This window comes from Saimiri boliviensis, chromosome 16, assembly GCF_048565385.1.
Source record: "Saimiri boliviensis isolate mSaiBol1 chromosome 16, mSaiBol1.pri, whole genome shotgun sequence".
NCBI classification, from domain to species: domain Eukaryota; kingdom Metazoa; phylum Chordata; class Mammalia; order Primates; family Cebidae; genus Saimiri; species Saimiri boliviensis.
The window spans coordinates 73,947,495-73,967,037 of NC_133464.1; the positions used below are offsets into that span (position 1 = coordinate 73,947,495).

General features: G+C 31.4%; 1 protein-coding gene across 17 annotated transcripts in view; it reads right to left on the bottom strand.

Moving 5' to 3' along the window:
• The window catches only part of NBEA (neurobeachin), a 702,569-nt gene that overhangs the window by 535,607 nt on the left and 147,419 nt on the right, over positions 1–19,543 (bottom strand). For 16 of the 17 annotated variants that reach the window (XM_074387836.1, XM_074387843.1, XM_074387839.1 and 13 more), the window contains exon 11: positions 9,019–9,127. In XM_074387836.1, the coding sequence (XP_074243937.1) occupies positions 9,019–9,127 (109 nt within the window). Of the gene's footprint in view, positions 1–9,018; positions 9,128–11,305; positions 11,412–19,543 lie in introns of all 17 variants that reach the window. The other variant, XM_074387846.1, reaches the window with a different exon arrangement.

Genomic DNA, 19,543 nt, shown 5'->3' on the forward strand with positions numbered 1-19,543 from the left:
GAACATAGAGTAAGTAAAATAAAAAGGTAAACTATGTAACATGTTAGAGGTTACTAAGTTCATGGAAGACTATGGAGCCGATAAAACATTTGTAGAAGGATGGTTAACAGGTTTTACTGAGAAGGGTGCATTTAAATGATTCAAATTATGATAAGGTTAAAAATGGTTTAGCATTAATAGAATTGTGTGTCTGACAAAAATATAAATGGTGCTTACATAAGCAGTAGCCTACAAAATTCAAACCAAACCTTAGTATATAATTTTCCATGAAAATTTTATAGAAGATGGTAAAAATAATCTAAATAAACAGCTGAGCTAATAAAGGAGGAGAACCAAAACAAAATATTTGAGTTAAAAAAGTAAAGACTGTGTAACATATTTAAAGAAATATCAACATATTTAAAGAAATATCAGTGAAAATAATATAGTACTTTAAATTTAAAATATTTTATTCATAAAGGAATAAAATTAAAACAAGAGATCAATAGTATTTAAAACTTCAGCCAGCTCCTTCATTATTTATAATTTCACATAGCTTCTTATACATTCTATTTTTATTCAGTAGTAATGATTTCAAGAGCATGATCTGATACATTCTACTCTTACACTTAAAACTCTAAAATAGAATACAGTCAGATCAGGTTACTAAACATGCTATGCGACCAGACTGTATCTCATAAAAATTACTCATCATGTGCTTATAAAGATTAACCTGTATTATAAAATCAAGCTGACTATTATAAATATATCCACTTGATGAATTCATAATATTGAAACAAGTTTGGAACATGGACCATGATATTAAAACACATACCAGAACCATCACAAGGACTTCCATATTACTAATAAAATAGGATAAAATAAATTAAAAATGGACTTGTTGTTTTCACATATCAATTAATCCTACTGAGTAGTAGCTTTTCATTCTAAAATCATTCTTTAGAAAATACTTTTTTCTAAAATTGTGTCATTTTATTGACCTACTCAAAATCCTGCTTTTCTGGATTATAAATACTAGATAAATGTATAAAATAAACATTCTCTTCAACAGCATATTACCTTTACATATTAGTAGTACTTATTCCTTCTTCCTTGTATTACTATTCATTAAAAAAAAATTTTTCCTAATATAAGAAAGGATATTATTTTATTCATCTTTTATCTTCCTTATCATTACCCTAATTTCTCAGAAAATGTTTAACTAAATTAATGTCAAATTCAAAAATAGTGTTAGAATAGAATAGGTAGAAAAAAACGCAGAGAGCCTAGGAAAAGAAGAAAGAAGATCTCTAATTCTGTTTTTAAACGAGTTTCCTTTGATTAATGATTTTAAAATATTTTTCTATTTTGGTATTTGCTTTCATTTTCTCAAGTAAGGCTATCTTAAAAAGAGAACTATATTTGGACAATTTATAGTTATAAATCTGTAACCATTGGATGAAAATACAATTTAAATCTCTTAGAAAATGTAAGCTCTGGAATTTGATCTATATATTACTTTTGGGTGGTGACAGGATACATAATTTTTAAGAAGTATTATATGTGACATGACTAACCATATTTAGAAATAATATCTGAGAAGTTACAAAAAACAGTTACATTATAGCATCCACTCCAGAATTAACTCAACCAAATAGGAGCACTGGAGATTACAAAAAGAAACTTGAATAAAGACAAATTCTTCCAACAATTTAGATTAGCCCATAATGGAACAGGTTATCACAAATATTCATTTTTATTGCAGAAACCATTATACATACACACACATATACATATAACATGTATGATTATATAATTCAATAAATTGTATAAAACTTTTGTAATTATAGAGGTACATTATAAAGTAGTCCATGATCCATTCTGCTCCTCTCAAGACTCTTAGGTTGTGCTCCAAATAGCCTAATCCAACCATATTAATCATTTATTGTTGTTTTGGTGGAGTGATAGGGGAGGTGGCAGGCAAGGATTAGTTCAGAGACTCAGTATCAGAGTTTAGGATTCTCATGGCAACAGTTGGTTCAAAGGTAGGCCAGCTGAGACCTAAGCTAACCAATCAAAATGGAGAGAAGCATCTTGCTCAGTAATTGACAGAAAGGAACTCTCTTTCTTCACCTGGATATGAAGGTCTACAGCACCAATTCTCCCTGGCAGCCTTGTGACCTCAAACAGTATCAGCTTTCACATAAAATTAACACTGTAGCTGGTACAGCAGAGATAGGGATAAAACTTAGGTCTCTGATGACATTACTGAGACTCAGATAACCCAGCCCTGAAACACAATTTACTGTCTGCTGCCTTACCAACCTTTTGCTGCCTTTCCAAACCTCTCTGTTCTATTTTCATGCTTGAGATGTTCCCTTGCCTACTAGTTTCCAGTGGGTTTGACTAATTGGAGACATTAGCTAGAAATTAAAGGACAGAAAGAAAATGAAGTTGGGTATATAGTTTACCCCTTCAGTACACTTACACTATACTCTTTTCTTGAAAACCACACTCCCATCAGGAGTGGTCTACAATAATTTTCTCTGAAGGTTATGTTAAACACTTATTCCCTTCATCTCTTCAAATCTTGCCAGGCTCTCTGCTTACAACTTTTCAAATACCCTTGCATTAAACTCTTCTCAATAACCTAGGTTGAGAGTGCCATGTGTTTCCTGCCAAGAATATAACTGATATGCTATCTAACACTAGACTTTCAGATACATTTGTTAGTATATTTTCTTAAGGTTTAAGATACTTTGAATCAAATTTTCTACTAATCACACACAAAAATATCCTTTTGAGTACACTGGATAACCTCTTAAGTTTTCCAGAATATCGTATTTTGGCAAAACAAAACAAAAACCTTAAAATTTTTGCCTAGAACAGTAAAATTTTTATTATTTAAAAGGCCTTTCATTATACTATCTTCCTCAAATATCTTCTATGGCAAGGAGATAAAAGCTGAGTGACAGTAAACCAGTAGCCTGTTATTAGTTAATAAATTAAAAATGAAACTTCTATTGCTTATACTATTAATACTAACCCGGCCACTGATTATTTAAAAATAACACCATGTGAGTATTCCTCTGAGAAAGACAAAAACAGTTACTCTTTCTTGGTAATCAGACAAGCATGCAAGTACTTTTCATATACTCAATTCAACAACTATTTTCTGAGCCAAATGCCGTTCTAGGTGCTGAAGACATAACAATAAGGGGAGAGAAAAAAACATATGTGTGTGTGTGTGTGTGTGTGTGTGTGTGTGTGTATACACACATATGGCCCCTGCTTTTATGAGGCCTACATTCTAGCAGAAGGAGGCAGAAAATTAGCAAAAAATATAAAACATGCCAGAATGGTACTGTAAAAAATTGCAGAGTAGGTAAATAGTGATGGTTATAGAAGGGATACTATTTTATTCAGAATGATCGGAGAATATTTCTAAGATAAGGCATTATATAAGCAAAATCCTGAATGCAGCATACATAGAATCAAATTCTGTGATTATCTGAAGAAAGAGTGATGGAAACAATGGGGGAAGTAAATGCAAAAGTCCTTGGGTAAATGCTTACCATTTTAGTTCTTAAGGGAAAGGCAAAAAGGCCTTTGCCTAAACACAGAGAAAGCAAGAGGAGTGTTAAGAGATGACATAAGGCTTTTAAAGCTGTAACTTCATTATGAGAAGGATGAAGACTTGAGTAAGATTTGACACATTTTAGGACAACTGGTCTAACTGCAAGTGAAATATGGACTGTAGGTAACCAATGGTGAAAGACGATGATGGTTTGAACTAAGATGATATCAACGAACACGGTAAGGAGTTGAGAAGTAAATAGAGAGTGGTAATTGATTCTGGCTATGTTTTGACAGTAAGACAACATAATTACCTGAGAGTTTGGATGTAGAGTGCAAAAAAAATAGAGTGAAAAAGATTTAAATGTTTGGTTTCAACTGCTTGTTGAATGGTAACACCACTAAATAAGATGAAGAACTCTGAAGAATGAAAAATTTGAGAGAAAAATCAGTTTGCATAATTTAGACAAGATTAATAGAAATCCAAGTAGAACTAAACTAGGAGAAACAATTAAGAGTACTTAGTAATGCAGAATCATAAAAGCTGTACAAGTGGATAATCTCAATTAGAGTAAGGTATTGTGTAGACGGAAAAGTGAAATGCTTTCCAGGATTAATCACTGGGACAGAACAGTCATCAGAATTTAGAACAATGAAGCAGAACTACTGAGAGAGAATAAGAAAAACACAAAGCAAGCCATCACAAAACACAATGCAAGAAAGCATTTCAAGAAAAAAAGAATGCTCAACTGAAATATTCAGAGGTCAAATAAGATTAAGGACTGAGAAATAACCACAGGACAGACTATGAAGGACACTGGTGACAAACACGAGCCATTTTAAAGGACATGTAAGAATGAAAGCCTGGTTGGAAAAGGAATAGATTCAGGAGTAAACGAAAGTCCAGGAATATAAGGAAGGTTTAACAACTGAAAAACAATCAATGTAATTCACTAAATTAAGAAAAATGAAGAAACATCATAATCATCTCAAATACTGCAGAAAAGGTGTTTGATAAAATCCTGTTTATAATGAAGAAAACTCTTAGCAAACTAGAAACAGGTAATTCCGTAATTTAACTAAAAAATCTACAAAAAGTATTTTACAATCCATAAAAAATATCATACTTAGTGGCTAAGTATTAAAAGCATTGCCCATGAGTTAAGGAGTAAGACAGAGATGGCTACTAACACAACTTCTATTCAACACTGTATTGGCAGTCTTTAGGTGGCACAGCAAGGCAAGGTAAAAATAAATAAATAAATAATAGAAAGAAAAAACAAAACTATCATTCTCAACTGTTATTGTTCACAAAAAATTTTTTGAAAAAAATCTACAAATGACTAGATTTAACAGAGGAATAGAAAGATTGGTATATAAAAGTTCAACAAAAACATCAATTATCATTCTATGTACCAGTAACAAATTAAAAATCAAAACTTTTAATTACTTCTTGGCCATTTGGGTAAGATCAAGTGTAAAAAACTAAAATCTTAAAAGTATCAAATAATATCAAATATCTGGAAATCCATAAAAAGGCAAAAACTACTACATAAAAAATTACAAAAGAAAATCTAAATATATAAAATAATATACCAAGTATATGACTTGAAAGATTTAATATAGAAAAGGTGTCAACATAATATAATAAAAATCCTCATGCTTTTTGGTGGAATTTGATAAGCTCATATATATGGAAATGAAAAGACTCAAAAACAGCCAAGGCAATCTTCAAGAACAGTAGTAAAGCTAGATGACATACTCTTGAATATCAGGCCATACTAAAAAGCTATGCTAATTAAAATACCAATGCACTGTCTCAAAGAAAAAAAAAATCTCAGTCATAAATGGTTACCTGATTTATGGCAAAGATTGGACTGCAATGCAGTCAGAAATCATCTTTTCAAAAAATGGTACTGGGCCAGCTAAATGACATACATCAGGAAAAAAAGAACCTGGACCTTTACACCTCACACCATACATAAAATTCAGTTCCAGATAAACTATGGAGCTAAATATGAAAGACAAAACAAAATTTTGAAAAGAAAACAGAATAATCGTACACCTTTGGGATATATATGGGTATAAAATGGACTGGTCATAAAAGAAACTGAAAATTTTACCTATATTAAAGTTAGTAACTTTTGTTACTAATCAAAAATTATCAAAAATCGCTTTAAGAGAGTGAAAAGGCAAGCCAAAGAAAAAGAGATGATTTGCAGTGTACATTCAACAAAGTAAGCACATCATATATATAAAGTTCCACAAATCAATAACAAAGTGACAGACAACCCAAATGAAAAGTGGCAAACAGTTTGAAGAGACAAAAAATGATATCCAAAAGGACAATAAATATATGCTCAACTTTACTGTCATCACGGAAATGCAAATTATGTGACCCAAAGAATGGAAGAATATATTTGCTAATCATACATCTACTAAGGGACTAGTATCTAGAATGTTTAAAAAAAAAAAAAAAAAAACTCCTACAACTCAATAATAGAAAGACACATATCAATTTTTAAATGGGCAAAAGATTTAAGACATTTCTTCAAAAAACATATATCAACAAATTAGCTATTTAGCTAGTAAGCACATGAAAATAGAAAATAAGCACATGAAAAGATATTCGGCATCACTAGTTATCACAGAAATACAAATTTAAGAAATGATACGCCATTTCACACCCACTAGGAGGGCCAGAATGAAAAAGACATACAAAACAAGAGTTGGTAAGGATGTGCAAAATTTGGAACTCTTAAATACAGTTGGTAGGAGGTAAAATGATGGAGTTGTTTTAAAAAACATTAGTAGTTTCTCAAATAGTTAAATATAGGACCCAGCAAATCAACTCCTAGGTCTCTACTGAACAAAAATAAAAACATATATCAACATATAACTTAGTACATGAACATTCATGGCAGCTTTACTCATAATAGCCAAAAGACAGAAACAAAACAAATGTACGTTAACTGATGGAGAAACAAAATGTATATACATCTAATGGAATATTATTTAGCCAAAAAAAGAACAAAATTCTAAACTGTGCTATAACATGGATATACACTAAAAACATTATGCTAAGGAAAATGGACCAGAACAGAAAGACAAATATTATATAATTCTATTTACATGAAATATTCAGAATAAGCAATTCATAAGGCAAAAAGTGAATTATGGGTTGACTAGGGGTGGGAATCATGAAAAGACATAGGGAAAATTTATAAAGGAAATGAATAACAAAGAAGATAAAAGATTAATTTTCAATAATTATATATGAAAATGTCTAATCTTATTCAAAATCTAGGAAAAGTGAAAATTAAAACTACAAAGAAATAACATTTCTGCATCTACTAAATTGACATTATAATATTTGAACTATTAACATACATTTTTTATTTGAAGGCTTATATAAATATTTCTAATTCTTTGCTAAGTTTTAAGTTAAAAAAGTTTAGAATTTTCTGATATATTCTCAGTAAACAAATGATAGCATATTTAAAGGGTGAGTCCTCACAAAAATCCTGTCACACACAGTAATCTTACAAAGGCATTTCATGTTATCAAATTCACATCTTCTAAACGATTCTTAATACTCTAGATATAGAAAAAGAGTATTCTATTACTTAAAAAAACAAGCCAAACAGCCTTAAGTTTTTAATAATGTTACAGAAAAAGTTATCTCAATAAAGAAATGCTACCAATGATCAATCTACTTAACAATTTATCACTCTTCAATCATTAATCCTTAAAGAAAGGTCAGCACTTGTTTCAAAGAAAAGACATAATATATATATAATATGTATACATACATGTAATATATAAAATAAAGCATATTTTAGAACTTGATTCTTTTTGTAACTAAATGTTCAATTGCATATATATACCACACATTTTGTTTATCTATTAATCAATTGTTACTACTTCAAATGTAAAACAATTGGAGGTGAAATTAAAACTACTTCAAAATATCCTCTCAATTTTTTTCTGAAGGGAATATGTGTCTATACCTTAGTTGAGATCTCACCTCTATTACTTCTCAAATAGTTTCATTTTCAGAGCAGCTGAATATTAAAGAGTTAACTAACTGATAAAAAGAGGTCTGAGAGAGCTATTGAAGCGCATATATCTGTTATTTAAAAAAAACACTTATTCATGAAATAAATTTTTAAAGGAAATCACATGATACAACTCTTAGAAGATCATAATCAGAAATTCAGCATTCATTATCATAATAGTACAGCTGTAACTAAAGCAAAAGAGGTCATAAAACAACATAAATAACACAAAATGGGAAAAAGTAAACCCATCTAATTTTTATTGTTTATACTACATATAGATCAGAAACACTACTTGAAATAGTCATATATATTAAAAGCAAGGAAAAGGGGCACAAAATAATGTTTCTATTACTATAAAATAAAAACTCTGACCGTATAATTTAAAAATCATACAAAACTAACAAGTAAATTCACGTAAACTAAATATAGATAAGATTTTTATCTTAATAAAAAAGTCTTTCAAGAAACAGTTTATGGCCAGGTGTGATGGTTCATGCCAATAATCTCAGCACTTTGGGAGGCTGAGGTGGGCGAATCACTTGAGGTCAAGAGTTCAAGACCAGCCTGGCCAAGACGGTGAAACCCTGTGTCTACTAAAAATACAAAACCTTAGCCAGGCATGGTGGTGCGTGCCTGTGATCCTAGATACTAGGGAGGCTGAGGCAGGAGAATTGCTTGATAGAACTCGGGAGGTGGGATTGGCAGCAAGCCAAGATCGACTCACTGCACTACAGTCTGGGAGACAGAGTGAGGCACTATCTCAAAAAAAAAAAAAAGTCTGAGAAGATAGCAAAGAAACATCTACAGTAGTTCCTTCTTATCCTGAGGCAATAGTTCCAAGACCCCTGGTGGATGATATGTATGACTTTCAGTCTGAGAACCAAGATGGCTACTAAATGACTAATAGGGAGATAGTGTGTACAGCATGAAAAAGCTGATCAAAGGGAGGATTCATGTCTTGGGCTTGATGAAGAGGGATGACATGATACTTCATCACTCTACTCAGTACAGCACACAATTTAAAAGTTATAAATTATTTATTCCATTTAATATCTTTGGACTACAGTTGACCATGGGTAAGTGACACCTTAGAAAGTAAAAGTAGAAATAAGGGGGTACTACTATAGAAAAACTTAAGATAAATGATACTTATTGATTGAATAGAGATAGATGAAAACTTTACTTTCTTTTTTACTTCAACTTCTTTCAAAATTTCTTAATTACGCTTCCAATATCCAGTTAATTCCATGTTTACACTTAAATCTAAGATGTTTGTGAATTAGCAAACAGTATAATCTCTACACAGTCAATGGAAAGGGAAATTATAGAAAAAATATAATTAGTGATTGTCAGCTGTCCAACTGTGAGGCTACACAATAAACCATCAACACATATCACTTACCTTTTCAAGTAAGTAGCCAATGACTAAAAAGCCTTTTCCACCCAGCATCTGTTCTTGCATGGCTACTGAACTTTTAAGTAGTTCAACCAGGAATGCCAAAAGAGTAGCACTGCATGTAAAGTACAGATATCATTATGTAATCATCACATGTTTGTTATAAACAGTGTTCCATTTCAGTCTTTTATTATGCCAAAAGATAATAACTATATTCAAATCTAATCTCTATTTTACTGATAATGACTATTATGCCTTATATTATGCAATAATATATTTTCTCATAAGCATGAGAAAACTAGTGTTGTCCTTTACAAATTAAATATAATAAACTGAATCATAACTGTAGTTTTTTTTACATTCCAAAGTAAAACAAAGTTTATCTCTACATATATGTATATTTCTGGCTTCAAGTAAACCTAAGAAACATACACATATCATTTTCCATAATAAAGACCATATCATAATATTCTTTTGAATAACAAGCTATTGTAGCGAATTTTAAATATAGATGCAAATATCGCTTTGTAAGAACAAGCCTATTTTTAGATAAACTATTCATTTAGACCTATTCTTCAAAAACACTTGTTAAAAAATAATCCAGAGAAATATGCAACATGTCACATATGTCCAGGTATGCCCTCAGAAAAGTTCATGAGAGCAAAGAAATGATTTATGTATTACTGAAATGAAAACTGAGAATTACACAATGTATAAACAAATGCATAAAAGCAAACAAAGAGGTGTCAAAGATTAAAAACTTGATATATGTCTTTTGAATTAAGAAACAAAATAAAAAGAAATGATTGCATTGAATTAAGCTTTGATAATGTTACTTCACAGTTACACATAATGATTTTAACCAGCAACACAGATACATGAATACAGTATTCTGAACAATGGAAATACATATTCCTTTATTGTACATGCTTAATATAGTTCATAATAAATTACTATATACCAGATTTTATCAAGAATTAAAATAGTATCAATTTACAATGTTTGTAATATACCCTAAAGTACCTATTTATATCCAGAAGAAAGGGTAAAACCACAAATTTCTAAATATATTTTAAATGCAGAAGTACTAATTCTTACAATAATTCAGACAATTTGGCAATATGGAAAATTTAAAAATTATTAGAGCCCAAAAGGAATCTGAAATTATTCTAATTTCTGAATTATTCTACCTCTTCCAGTTTCAATAGGGGTGACATTATATTTTTCTCATAATGTGGCTACTTTTGTTCAACTCAGATGCGTTCTCATAACAAGAACCAACAGGAAAATTAACACTATTATAAAAACTGATAGTTTAATGAACTACGTGATATCAGCTGGAAAAAATATAGTATCTAGAAACAAAGTACTTCATTACAGGAAATTAAAATTCAATTATATTAACTGACCCTATATCCTTAAACCACAAAAAATGTAAACTATCACAAATCAATGATATACTTTTACTTTGTCCTTAAGTCAAAGACAGACATTTACAAGAAAAATACAACTACTAAGGAATCTCTTGGGAATTTTAAAAAACTTTCTGTAAAGAAGCACAGGTATTAAGCAATCTAGTTCATGTTAAATGAATTGAATAGTCAAGGCCACTTCAAATTGCTAAGTACTATATTACACATACATCTGCCTAGATGTTTAAAAGAATAAAGAAAACTATGCATAGATATTACACAATTTCCTAATCTGTTCGGAGAATTCTTACATACACCAAAGTTAGTGATTTAGGGAGAAGATGGATTCTTAAACATAAGCACTGCCAAAAAGAAAGACTAGAAATGCCTCACAAGGGTCCCTATGGTACATGAAAAAAGGCTAAAAGTACTTCTCAAAGTGAATCACCATCCTATGTAGAACCATATGAAATTGTAAGCATGACATGGATTTTCTCATTCTTTTATGTCAGAATAACTACTCACTCTCAAACATCTAATGAGTTAACTCAGACCTCTAAACACCGTGGAGTTCCATTACAAAAACAGAAATATTAACATTTTATTCCAAAATCTTAACACAGTACTCTGCTATCCATAAAGTGTTAATTTCACTTCAATATTAACCATGGACACCAATTGAAATGTCAAATGTATTCACTAACAAAATTAGTTTTAATTTATACCTAAAACCCAATGCAATAGCAATACCACAACTTTGCAAAACAAAACAAAACAAAAAAAAATCTTTACAATAGGTATAATTGACATGGTGGACGTAATAGTAAATAGATGGCCATCTTCGAAGAGGTACATTTTCAAACATAATTTAACAAACTTACCAGTAACTAAAATGCATCGGATTGTTGCAGGGCTCACAATAAACTTGCAAAATTCTGTGTACTGCCATACAAAATTTCTCTCCATTCTTGCCTATTTCCAACTCCCCTAGATACAAAGGCAAATATAAAGGATACTTCAGCCCATTCCTATATCTCCTACATACCACTTCCTGTCTAGAACACATCAGTTCATCTGCAGAGGATCTAAATATATACTATAGGATAAACCAAAAAGCAAGTATCTGTGTCAGCCAAAACTAATACACACAACATAGAACATTCTCTTGAAAAGTATAGCAATACCTAGAAACAGATTTTCAGAGGAGTATTTTACTTCATAGACAAAATATATGCTGATGATTATGTCATATTGCTAAACTTTTCAACAGACAGTACCATAACACATGTTCTATAAGCAGCAATTCTACTTCAGGAATGGATAAGAGTTTGTAATCCTGTATCTTTTTAAGGAAAATGATGCTAATGACCTATTGCATGTTTTTTCTTAAAAATAATTACCATCTTGTAATTCTTATAAGCTCAAGTTAGATAAAACAATATTTATTTCAAGTATCAGATTTTAAAGGGCTAGACCATGGGAAAAAATGAAAGAAATAGTATAAAAATACCTCTAACAACTTAGCATATTTATTATTTCTCCAGTCTTTATCGATAAAGAATACCACAACAGTCGTGGCCCACAAATACCTGAGAATATTTATTAAATATGATTTATTATAAATCAAAATTATTTATATTCCATTAAAATTTAAATATAGATTTTGACTTATCTTACTATAACTTTATTCATTTCAATTTATATTTAATTTTTAAAAGTAACTAATATAGATAACTCATGTAATCTGATCAATAAAGTTTTATTATCTTTAAGGTACTTTCATTATTTTGAATTCGATATATCATAGATACATATATATATCATAGATATATCGAATTCAAAACTAAAATGATTAAGAGTGAATATATAATCCTAAATTCTGTTCAAAGTTAGCTCTCTGAAGACATAAACTGACTATTCAATTTGGCTTTTACCAAAAAAGCAAAGTACCACAGATAGATTGACTTTTTAAATAAACATTTTTATTAAGAAGACTGAAACTACCTTACATAAAAAGTAAAGATTCCCCTTAAAATCCAATATCTCTTCCCCTTTTAAAAGAATGTTGCAAAGTAATTCATTAAGTAGATTAAGTTCCAAATCAGATTTATAGTATCAATAAAGGGGGAAAAAACTTTTAACGTTTTCAAAAGATTTCATTGCTTAAGCCTAATTTAGCACTGAAATACTTTAAAAGATGATTAAAATTATGTAAAATATTTAACATCACAGTTCCTATAGTATTTCTCTCACTATAAAACTCTTCCTAAATGAGAGTGATCATAATAAAAATAATTGATTTCACTGTACATTAATCAATTCAAGTCCACACCCAAGACAATTTTGCATCCAAGACAATTTTCAAAAAAAACTCACAATAAGTTACTGTATAAGACTTAACTTCCTTCACAGTTCAGTATTAGAAAGGGCTAAACCAATGTTTCTAACTCCAGGTACATTTAGCAGTCACTTTTAGACAATGCCCTCATGAAGATGTGATCTTAAAGAAGACCACTGCCTATAGAGGCAGTGAATGCAGAATGAAATAAGAAAAAATGTGAAATGCAACACAGTAAAATACAAGGACAAATGGATACATAGTGTAGCACATGAAATCACTATCTCTTCAGTAATTGCTACCCATTGTCATCCTGATAAAAAGGCAAGACAGCCTTATAAAGTGAATTGCTACCACTGTCACGGATATTTAAGAGCATTCCTTAGAGTCTGTATTAAAAGTTAGGCTATTACTCATTTATATCTTCCTTTGTCTTGTCAGAGATTTTTAATTTTATCTTTTATATCTTATTTTATTTCTGACAAATAGAGTTAAAAAACAAATTATAAAAAAGTGCTTGAAATGTGTTCATTTGTCTTCTGAAAGAAGCAAAATGTTAAAATTTCCATATGTAAAGAAATTCCTTCTAAACCTTTTATAATACAGTACTACATGTTAGTATATAGTACATAACAAAATTTATATAGCTTGAGACCAAAACAGCCTCTTTATTATAGTTCCTTTCATATATTTACTAAAAGCATTCAAAGGTAAAATAAATAACTTTCAAAGCCTAATAGTACTGCATTTTAATCCCAACTGACATAGCACTCCTTCCTAGGACTAAATGTCCTACTCCGTTTATGAAAATGTCCTGGACATTTTACAAATGGCAGCCACCAGTGCAGTAAATATGGGCAGATGAATGCTTTAGAAATTTAATAATGTAACTTCCTAACCCCTCAGGAGAACATAAGTTCTAAATTGGTAAGAAAAATTAGAAATAGGTCATAATTACACATGGATGATCTTAACTATTTATGCATATTCTAATGACCTTCAAGGTCAAAAGAGATTTCTTTCTCTATCTCTTTTTTATTTGTTGTACCATTTTGAGAATGTTAAATAGATACACAGAGTTGTATAACTACCACCACAATCAAAATATAGCCCATTTCCATCACACCAAAAAATTCCCATGTGCTATCACTTTTCAGCTTTATAGTCACACCTTCTCAATACCCATAAGCTCTAGTAATTACTTATCCTTTTTCTCTATCTCTATATATTTTTACTTTTCAAGAATGTGACATAGATGGAATCATGCAGTCTATAATCTTCCGAGTCTCCCTTCATAATATCCCTTTTCAGCATATTGCCTCTGAGAGGCATCCAAATAAGAATATGTATCGAGCCCATTCTTTTTAGTTGATGAGTAGTATTCCACTGTATGAATGGTTGTACCACAGTTTACATACCCATTCATCTGTGAAGGCATTTGGGTTGTAGAATAGCAATTGTGAATAAGGATACTATAAACATTCACATAAAGGTTTTTGTGTGAACATGATTTTCACTCATTTCTCATAAATAAATATCCAAGAGTGGAAAGGCTAAACTACACAATAAGTGTGTGGTTAACTTTATAATAAACTGCCAAACCATATTTCAGACTGGTTGAACCATTTGGCAGTCTCACCAGTAATAGGTTCTAGTTGTTCTGCACATCCTTGCCCATATTTAGCACAATAGCTATTTTACTAGGTGTATAATGGTATCTCATGTTTTAATTTACATTTCTCTGTTGGCCAATGATGTTGAACATCTTTTCATGAACTATTTTGACATTCTTATATTCTCTTTGGTGAAGTATCTATTCAATTCTTTTGTCCACTTTTAAAAACTGAATTGTAGTCTTATTGTTAAGGATTGAAAGTCCTTTATTTATTCTTGACATAAATCCTATGTCAAATAAGCGATTTGCTATTACTGTCTTCCAGTCTGTATCATGTCTTTTCATTGCACCTTTAGCAGAGCAAAAGTTTTTAACTTAGACAAAGTCAAAATGAAATTTATCTTATTTTCGTAAATTATGCTTTTGTTGTCAAAACTAAGAAAGCTTTGCCTACCCTAAGTCACATAAATTTCCTCCTCTGCTTCATATAGAAGTTTCATTGTTTCATGTTTTATATTTAAACTTAGTTTTTTGAGTTAAGATTCATATAAATTGTGAGGTTTAGGTCAAGGCTCATTTGTTTGGCATATGAGTATCCTTCCTCCATTAGACTACTTATGCACCTTGCCAAAAATTAATTGTCCATAAATGTGTGTGACTATTGGACTCTATTCTGTTCCACTGATACATGTGTTTGCTAATACCACACTGTCTTCATTATTACAGTTAAAAATCAGTCTTAAAATCAGGTAACAATAATTCTTCCAACTTTATTCTTTTCCAAAACTGGTTTAGCTATTCTAGTTACTTTGTCATTCAACAAATTTTAGAATCATCTTGTCTATATTAATGAGCATATTCAGCTGGAATTTTAATTCTTATTGTGTTTAATGTATCTACCAATTTAATGACATCTTCATATGTTGAGTCCATGAATGTGATATAGCCCAAAACTTCTTTAGGTCTTTGACTACCATCATAAGAAATATGTAGTTTTCAGCACACAAATCCTATACATGTTTTGTTAAATTTGTGTCTCAGTTTGTAGACTTTTTGAGGCTACAGTTTATGGTATTCTTAAATTTGGTTTCACATTGTACATTGTTAATATAGAGAAGTATGAATCATTTTTGTCTGAGAACCTTGTATCTTGTGACACTAGTATGCCAAACATGGCTTACTAGTGGTAGAATGCATGTGTAAGTCATTTCCTTGAGAATTTTCACATAGACAATCATGTCATCTGTGAAAATAGATAATTCTGTTTTTTCCTTTATAATCTGTATGACTTTTATTTCTTTTCTTACCTTATTACAGCAGCTACAACTTCTAATTTGGATTAGATCCACGTATGCACAGGTCAGGGCTGCATTTCATTTAAAAATTTTATAGGGTTACTTTCTCGTGTTCTTCCCTTTCCATGATATCCCTGATATTTTTAGTTCTGGGGCTCTTCTTTTCAGTTCTCCTATCAAAATACCAGGGCTTTAGTTTCTCTACTCTGCATTGTACTTCTACAAGTCTGTTCATGTCCAGGGCCACTGACAGAAAGACAGGGAAATTAAAAAGAAAACGGTGTTTGTCCCACTCTCTTAGGACTCTAGCTCCACTGATCAAAGAAAAGTCTCCCTCAGAGTTTTGGCTTCTATAGGCACCCTCTAGTGATAAGAATACATGAGCGCAGGGACATGACAGAACAAGGTGAAGAAAAGAAAAATTAATAAGGCACTCTGTACCAGAACTAGAGGATTTCTCCCAGAGTTGTCTCTCACTGCACCCTGGTGCACAATTCCAGGTTTTCAATGCATTTAGTTCACGTTGGAGGATAATGAAGAGGCAAAAAGTATAGTGAACTCAATTCCAGTTCAAAGGCACTGTGAATTCTGCTCTTCTTCCCCCCTCTATCTGCTATTATTCACTTTTCAGGGCTCTGAAATAGCAGCTGCATGAATTCTGTCCATGTAAGGTATTATTCTTGCATTGAGTGGGAGAAACAGGGTAGAGTGTGCTCACTCTACCTTAAACAGAATTGGAACTAAATTTTTTGTATTCTTACTGACTTAAATGAAGCTCCAAACTAAGATGACTCAAAAAATGCTTCTGAGTCCCAACATTTTGATCTCAACATACTAATTAGATAAACTTATTCAATATGCCCAGATATTGGCAAAAAGCATCACTTCAGTTAAAGTCAAGTTTAATACTACTATGTCAGTACATCCCTAGTAGTCATCACATCCTTTCACACAAAAAACCTATAATTCTGACCAATAACCATTGCAATCCACTAATTTTACCAGCTAAGAAACCAAATATGCTACAGACAATGTTGGTTATTAAATATTCCCATGTCATATTCCTTCTTGTGTATACAGAAGACATTTCCTAACCCCATTATAGTTAATTATGTGACTAAATCAACTAAATGGTAACAGAAATCTCTTGTGAAAAGCATATACATAATTCTCTAGTCCCTATCCTTGGCTCCTCCAGTGAATACTAGCTACTCTGAAATGTAATGGTGAAACCCAAAACCTTAGATTGCTGAAGAAACTATATTTGATCACATAAACACTACATAGACCTTTACTGTATAAAGCCACTAAGATTTCCTGGTGAATTTGATATCATATAACTTACACTGATTAATACAAACAATTTTTTTTTAAATTGTATACTACTATGTATTTCAGAGTCCCTTCCAGCCTAAAATCTAATTGTTATTTATCTTTCATATCAAGTACTCCAGTAAACTTGACCCAGAATACACTGGAAAAGCCAAATTCTTACTAAGTTCTAGTAAAAACACCACCTTGCATTTTCCTGAGTAGAAGCTCTCTGGAATGCCCCGAGACCATATAGTTTGACAAATCCACATGTCTACAGCTATCCATGGAAACTGGATTATATGACAATAGATCAACAACCATAAAAACTGGCAAGGCTGTCATCATAGAACCAGAAAATTGAAAGGACTTATCACTTTCCTAAACAATTGTCCAAAGTCCCTACATTGAGTTTTCCTAATTATATTAAACCTGTTACCTTTCTTTTAAAGTATAGAATTATTTAGAGTACATTAGGGAGAGTCACAAGAACAAACAATATCCAGTTGCTTACTACAGTTTTCTCTTTAATTTCATAGAAGCTTACTTGACTCTTAGATTGCATTTGGTAGCTATAGCTAAAATAATAATGGAAGCTTGTTCAATCTCCATATTAGATTCCTGTCTGACACTACCTATGGTAGGTGACGCCTCAGTACCTATCCCAAATACCAAAATACTGTACCTTTCTAATGCCTAGAAAATACAAAGTCATCTTCCTTCTTCTCTGTGTTACATTACCACTGGTGTCCCATACCAACCCCTTTACTCCAATCTCCAGCTATACAGAACTTGACCACTCGATGAAAACCAGCATTGTTTAACAAACCTCCTACTTCAAAATCTTCATCTCATCTCTAATGTAAATAAGTTACAGTCCACACTACTCTCTGGTTATACCATTTCATCCTACATCAGGTAACAAAAAGTTTTATTTTGCCTTCTGAATACTCTGTCCAGGTGTCTGAAATTATCTAAAGTTGATGCTCTCTCTAAAGCATTTATCCATGCTTTTCACAAATGTCTACTTTTGGGCTGTAATACTGATAGATGCTATGACTCCTTTTAAGGTTCTGAAGCTGTTCAAGATTTTACAGTCATATAATAAGAATGCCTTACCTACTGTTGAAAAAACCCTCCCTAGCATATTATTTTTAGTGCTATTTTATGACTTACATCATTTACAACTTCCTTCTGCTGTAACTATTATAAAATTTATTGCTGACCAAAAGCAGTATGATGATGTTAACAGTGGCTCATGCTTCAGCCAAAGCTGTAGTCCCTTCCACCTCCAAATTCATACTTTTAATTTTGTGCTGACTGGACTTCTCCAGAAGTGTATTCTAAAATTTCCTTACATAAGATTAGGTACCAACTTTGGAGGAAACACTTTTAAAATAAATAGTTAATTTTTAAATGTAGACATAGACATGAAATCTTTCCCTAGATCAATATCTTGAACTGTTTTCCCCATGTTTTTTTCTAGTAGTTTTACTGTTTCAGTACAAACATTTCATGATTAAGACTTCAAAAGTACAGACAATTATAACAAAAATAGACAAATGAGACTATATAAAACTAAAAAGCTTCTACACAGCAAAAGAAACAACCAAAAGAGTGAAGAAACAATTTGTTGAACTGGAGAAAATATCTACTAACTATTCATTCTACAAGGGACTAATATCCAGAATATACAAGGAACTCAAACAACTCAACACTTAAAAAAAATTATAAAGTGGGCTAAGGACATGAATATAAATCTCTCAAAAGAAGATACAGAAATTGTCAACAGGTGTAAAAAAAAAATTGAGGAATGGAAATCCACACTACAATGAGCCATCAACTTACCCCAGTTAGAATGGCTATTATAAATAGAACAAAAAATAACAGATGCTGGTGAGGATCTGAAAAAAAGGGAACTTCTACACACTGCTGGGGGGAATGTAAATTAATATATCCACTACGGAAAAGAGTTTGGAGATGCTTCAAAGAGTTAAAATAGAACTACTTCGACCCAGCTATCCTGCTACTGGGTATTTATCCAAAGGAAAGGAAATCTGTATATCAAAGTGATACACATACTCACATTTTTATTACACCACTATTCACAAAAGCAAAGCTATGAAATCAACCTAGGTATCCATCAACAGGCAAATAGGTAAGGAAAACTTGGCATATATGCACAATAAAGTACTATTCAGCCATGAAAAGGAATGAAATCATGTCATTTTCAGAAATGTAGATGGAGGCGTAGCTCATGATGTTAAGTGAAATAGGACAGGAACAGAAAGTGCCACATGTTCTCACTCATATGTGGGAGCTAAAAAAATTGATCACATGGAGGTAGAGAGTAAAAAAATAGACACAGAGTATGGGAAAGGTAAGTGGGTGGGAGGAGGAATAAACACAGGTTGGTTAGTGGGTACAAACATACAGTTAGATGGTATAAGTTCTCATGTTTAATAGCAGTGTAGAGTGACTATAGCTAGCAACAGTTTAGCGTACACTTCAAAGTAGCTGGAAGAGAGGGCTTAAAATATTGCCAAAATAGAAATGATAA